The sequence below is a fragment of the Lepisosteus platostomus genome, chromosome 11 (genome assembly GCF_059453375.1).
Source record: "Lepisosteus platostomus isolate fLepPlt1 chromosome 11, fLepPlt1.hap1, whole genome shotgun sequence".
Classification (NCBI taxonomy): Eukaryota; Metazoa; Chordata; class Actinopteri; order Semionotiformes; family Lepisosteidae; genus Lepisosteus; species Lepisosteus platostomus.
The window spans coordinates 5,874,645-5,880,644 of NC_142621.1; the positions used below are offsets into that span (position 1 = coordinate 5,874,645).

Here is a 6,000-nt window from a genome sequence, read left to right on the forward strand (position 1 = left end):
AATAGGTTTATGGTCGATACCTATCAACCCCCCCCAAAAAAAAGTATTAGTTTGCGCAAGCTATTGCTTTGGCTATATCTTATCTTATTTCTGCATGATATTGCAGAGTAAATTGTCCAGTGTAGTAATTGTAATTCAATTTACTGGATGTAAAACATAATTGCATATAATGATATACATGTACATGATAGTACGGTTACTTAGATGTACCTTGAACGAGAATTTGCATATTAATTTTCAAGGATGTTAATATTTTAGAAATATCTGAATATTAAAATTCCTAGTATCACTCTAGTAATTAACTCGGTTTTATATTGACAAACAGTATTTCATTTTGCTTTTCCTTTTCTAAAATGGCATTATTTGGCAGACGATGGGTGGTGATTTCTCGGGGAAAAGTCAAAACTGCTCAAAAGGAATTTATGCACTAGCAGGCAAGTTGACAAATCACAATTCTTTTGACATCTTTGATGGATGTAATCATTTTTTAACCTGTTTTAATCTGTCCTTCCCCTCTTCTTTAAAATTGTAGCTCAAGATGTTTTTTCACTTCTCAGCCAGCGAAAATATTCTATCCTCGGCCTGGAACCATATGTTACCTTTTTTGAGATATACAATGGCAAGGTAAAAATACAGAGGGTCTTTTATCAGTCTTACAATCATCATGTTTTGAAAAAAAAAAAGAAAATCAGATTTTTTTTTTCCAGCTAGTTTATTCTTAAAATAATATTAGATTGGCTGCCATTGTAAATTGTAGCAGGACTGCTTCAAACTTTAGGGCCAGATTGTGTCAAGCCTTTTTATTTTGCTTTTGCCTAAAAGAAATAGAATTTTAACTCTACATTAAGTTCCAATTTAAAAATGATTTAAGATTTTGCATTAGATCATGATTCTTTGATAATCTTTACAAAAACAAGTATGCTTCTCTTACACAAGTCATTTTAGTCTTCAATAAGCTTGTGTTTTTTTCTGATACTTCACAAGTTTATGCCCCTATTTTTGTAGGTGTTTGATTTACTAAATAAGAAAGCAAAACTGCGTGTCTTGGAAGACAGCAAGCAGCAAGTCCACGTAGTTGGACTTCAAGAAATGTATGTCACATCAGCCGAAGATGTCATCAAAATGATTGATATTGGCAGTGCGTGCAGGTATGTATCTTAGGTTAAACTCTGAAGCACAAAGGTGTGCTTAATTTAAACCCATACTGATTTTAAAAAAGTTTCACAAAACCACTGGCTGCTTCATCCTCTGGAATCGCCATTGGGAAATCTCATGTTTTGTTTCTTGCAGGACATCAGGACAGACTTTTGCCAATTCGAACTCGTCTCGTTCTCATGCAGTCTTGCAGATTATTTTGCGTAAGGGGGAGAAGCTACATGGCAAGTTCTCATTGGTTGATTTGGCAGGGAATGAGCGTGGTTCCGATGTTAGCAGCGCTGAACGACAAACTTTAGTGGAAACTGCGGAGATTAACAGAAGCCTCTTGGCTTTGAAGGTATTTATTCCATCAATTGCCGTCACTTAGAACAATATTTGTTTTTACTAACACTCTTAAACCACCAGTTAAAAAGAGAGAAACTGACCAGTTAATTTATTTTTAAGGAATGTATTCGAGCTCTTGGACAGAACCAGGCTCATACACCGTTCAGAATGAGTAAGCTGACGCAGGTTCTAAGAGATTCCTTCATAGGGGAGAACTCCAGGACTTGTATGGTGAGGATTTGTTCTGCATTTCTTTCAGCTTTTGTCGAGTTTTAAACCTTAAACCTAATTATTTTGGCTTGACAAGGTTCTCTAATCCTCCAATGCTTACACTTATACAAAAATGCATTTTTGCTTGTTTTACAAAACTATGCATGCAAATTTCAAAATCTGTAATTATTAAAACTACTTGAAAAATGAAAATGAATGCAATTCTAAAGAATAGTAATTGAATGCTTAGAATTTTATTAAAACTATAATATTCTTAGATGTAAACTTCAAACCCCTGCAAAAAAGGGGTTTTGCAGACTGATTAGATAGACTTATCAAAATAGGTCTTCTGGGGTTTGTAACATTTAAGGTCTGTGAACTCACTTGCGAGCATTCATTATTAAACCTTGCCTTTTGACTTTTACCATCAGTGACTTTGTATTCATAGTATGCTGAAAGAAGCAAGAGTGTTGAAACTGGTCTTCAAAGGACATTTAATACCTTTGAATACTCATCTTATCTCGGCTTAGTCTCTTATTTTTAATTAGACTGAATTGATTGCGTTCTACAGTTCATCAATCTCATTTTCCTTTTTCTTGTAGTAGAAGATTATTCTAGTGCTACCAATAAATAGATTTCTGTATAAAATAGCTACAACGATACTTCAAGCCTCATTATGTGTGAATTGGTTTTTGTAGATTGCCATGATTTCACCTGGGATGGCCTCTTGTGATTACACTCTAAACACTCTTCGATATGCAGACAGGTAATGTGCAACAGTGTGCCTTTGCTGAAAAAACTTGGCTGATGTTTTTTCTAAAATAGTTAATGCTTCTTATTCATGTTGTTGTGCATAAAAATCTTAACCATTTATTTTTACTGATTATATGTATGATAATGTAACTGGCTTAATACTAAGTTAGCATATTGGAGTATACTTTTAAGGCATTCTTAAATTTAAATTGTATGAATGGTACATACTGTAATCAGAAAATTGAACAATCATTTGGATTTGTGTGCTTTAGAGTAAAGGAGCTGAATGGAACACCTAATGGAAATCAGTCCGGCACCGACAGGGATGAAATGGAAGTTGATGAGTCCAGCAGTTTAGATGAAGTGAGTAATGTTTAATGGACTTAACTGCATGTTAGATTACTACGTTACAAGTAAAACATCATGTAAGTAATATTAAAGACGTTTGTGAAATAGCACTGCTTCAAAATAAGTTCTTATGTGCTTGTACAAACTATGTTACTACATGTTTTTAGTGTCTAGGTTATTTCTCTTTAAACAATAGTTGTGAATCGTGCAATATTTCATGGATTATTAATGGCTGTATTGAGTTTACTGTGCTCTAATTTTTCTTCTATCATTGTTCATACCTTTATTATCAGTAGTTTGTGTGTAAAGATATGAAAGATAAAAGAGTTGATTTAAGAGATTAAACCTCTAATAGTAAAAACTTTTTTTGGTTTTCTTTCTTAGGATATAGCTTTACCACATCTAATGTCTGATATTTATGAAGCTATGTCTCGCGTCTCAGAAATGGAAGAGAAGGTTATGGAGGAACTCCAAGAAATAGTAAATGTAGGTATAATTTGAATCAGAGAATTTAATCTGAAATGTTGATATCCGAGATTAAATACATGCCTATTTGTCTTTAATTTAAAACTTTAGTTTGTTAGACTTGTCATCTTTGGTCCAAAATTAAGTCTAGGACAGCTATTATTACTGGTTCTGAAGGTGCAGAGCTGCAGAGTTTAAACTTTGATGGCTTGAGTCTTGAAAACAGTGGTAACCAATTTATTTTTCAAGAGAAAACAAAACCCTGTGGCTCTCCAGGACCAGGCAAATGAAATGTGCAGGTGTTAAGTGATACATTAGATCTTTCCTTACATATCTTTTTAGAACCTTCTGCTATTTGCATAATTTTTAATTAAAAATGTGGAATGGTCACTTTACTATTATAGATTACACTAAGCTTTTCCATGTTAATTTTTTTAGCACGGGGTTGGTGCCATGAAGGCAGCAGATGAACCATCTTGTGACTTACTGAGTGTTGTGGCGCAAATTAAGGCATTTTTGAAAGGTTGCAGTTCACTACAAGGTAAGAAGCTCAAAATGCACCATTTGACAGCTGTTTTGTACAATAGTTTAACATATCACAAACCTTTTCTTTGTGTTGAGAACACATTTTTGAAAATCAGTATCTGTAGCAATGTAGTTTTATTGGTCAACATATCTGCAAATATTAACAGTTTGCCAGTGAGTCCAGTTTACTCGTCATGTACGGTTGAAGATATTTTGTTAACACAATGGCTTTTACAAACAAAATTGTATTTGTCCCTTTCAACATTTGGTTTAGGGGAAATTGCTGAATGTATGCAAATATCCAGCTTCTCAATTCTTGTACCTTTCTTTCCACTGCTCTGAACAGCACGTATACATGCAGAAGTGCTTTTAACAACTAAATGTTTGTTAACCAGTTGGCTGTTCATTCTTTTTTGCTAAAATTAATGTTTTTTTTCCTCAGATAATGTGAAAGTTCTAGAATCTGCCATAGAAAATGAACAAGAGGCTAGGGCAAAACTTAATGGATGCCGCTGAAACTTGAATACACTACTGCAAATTTGTTTGACTTTTTGTGTGCTCTGTTTCAATACCTTGTACATAATTTGAATTGGTAATTGAGTGGAGAGCCCTTATTCTTTCTTGTGTCCTTTTTTTTGTGTAATTTTTATAAAAACATAAAATTGTTTTTCATTCATAACTTGTATGTTCTAAATGTACATACCTCTTGACTGCTGGATGGATGACGACTTCTAAATTGTTTGCTTTAATATTAGAAAAGTTTATGCTTTTCAGAATTCTAAAATTTAATTGTGACAACCTATGCTAAACATTTCTTGAGTATGAGAATGTGCAAGAGCACACCAAGCCACGTTCTCGCTTTTTATAGTGCACATGCAATTTGTAGATGTTCTGTAAGCTCAAGGTTACATTTAACATTGTACATTTTGTAATAAATTTTTGCAAAATATTTCCATGTGATTCTATTATGCTAATTAAACGGATTTATAAACTTAAATAGTACATCCCACAACCTATTCAGCTTTATAAGGTTAGAAACTAAGGTTAAACCTAAGCTCTCAGATTTTCCTTTAATTTGCACTGAAAATTAAATTGATGTTGCTGTTTTTCATATATAAGTCTTATACTGTAGGTCTGAGTTACATAATTGCTTGCATTTATTCAGCCTGTTTCATCTCATGATTTCAAAGTGATATGTCAGGAGGGTACCCATGTTATCCACCACGGTAGGGTAGCCTTCGTCACCAGCACCTTTACACAGCAAATTAGAGAAGAGAGAAAATAATTTAAGGACAATTTGAGGAATGCTGTGCTTTCTAAAACTTGAGTGGAAGTTTAGCTAAAGCACTGGAATTAACACCCCTCCTCTTTAAAAATCTTCTATGAGATCTTTGACCAACTAGTCAAGAGCATGTAATTTCTTATCTAAAGGACAATACCTCCTACAACATGGTTTTTCCAGTCACCATACTAGGGTTTTGGTCTTTGAAAATACCAGTCCATAGGGAAGAGTGTCATCTACTGGATCACCAACAGTTGCGGCAGCAATTTGGATTTCATTGGAGATCACCCTACAATAAAATCTCACTGGAATGTGATGATGCTGATGCATAATTACTGCTAGCTAATCATTTTTCTATGATGGAATTAAACTCAATTTGTCAGCATTGAACTTTTCAGAAATGGTTGACCACATCTTATTTGGAAAACCTACACATAGCCTCAAGTAGAATCAAACTGCATACAAGAACAAATAAACAAAGCACATTGTGTCAATTCTTCTTAAAGTAAAGGCCTTGGATTTGAATTGCTGTTTTTTTTTATTAAGCCATACCAAATATTCCTTTATGCCCTGGTCAAGGATAACGTTTGTGCTCAGTAGGAGACCTGTCAGGTGATTGCAGAGGTGCTTCTCCATTTTGTGCTGTCTGTGTGTCAATAGTGTGTATGGCTGCATCATAAACAAGTCTTCACTACATATATCAGTGTTATCAGTCTTTAATTTGCAGATGTTGGTCCTCAGTAACAGTGCTATAAGGTTAGTTTTGTGATGCAGTGTCCTACTAGAACCCCTCTGTCACTATCTGTCGTCTTTTTTGAGGATTCTTTTCATCCTAAATACCAGTGCAGGGGCAATTATTGAAAAAGAAAAACATTTTTAATATTGGGCTTGAGCAGAAGGTACACATTCATAAGAGTTGGGCCTCGATGTGGGAG

General features: G+C 34.2%; 1 protein-coding gene across 6 annotated transcripts in view; it reads left to right on the top strand.

Annotated features, from left to right (window-relative positions):
- The window catches only part of kif2c (kinesin family member 2C), a 60,004-nt gene extending 55,272 nt beyond the window's left edge, over positions 1 to 4,732 (top strand). For all 6 annotated transcript variants that reach the window (XM_088598110.1, XM_088598111.1, XM_088598109.1 and 3 more), the window contains 10 exons: positions 371 to 434; positions 533 to 624; positions 1,006 to 1,148; positions 1,291 to 1,495; positions 1,603 to 1,713; positions 2,391 to 2,458; positions 2,718 to 2,808; positions 3,178 to 3,279; positions 3,697 to 3,799; positions 4,226 to 4,732. In XM_088598110.1, the coding sequence (XP_088454236.1) occupies positions 371 to 434; positions 533 to 624; positions 1,006 to 1,148; positions 1,291 to 1,495; positions 1,603 to 1,713; positions 2,391 to 2,458; positions 2,718 to 2,808; positions 3,178 to 3,279; positions 3,697 to 3,799; positions 4,226 to 4,299 (1,053 nt within the window). In that variant the 3' untranslated portion in view covers positions 4,300 to 4,732. The remainder of the gene's footprint in view (positions 1 to 370; positions 435 to 532; positions 625 to 1,005; positions 1,149 to 1,290; positions 1,496 to 1,602; positions 1,714 to 2,390; positions 2,459 to 2,717; positions 2,809 to 3,177; positions 3,280 to 3,696; positions 3,800 to 4,225) is intronic.
- The last annotated feature ends 1,268 nt before the right edge of the window (positions 4,733 to 6,000 follow it).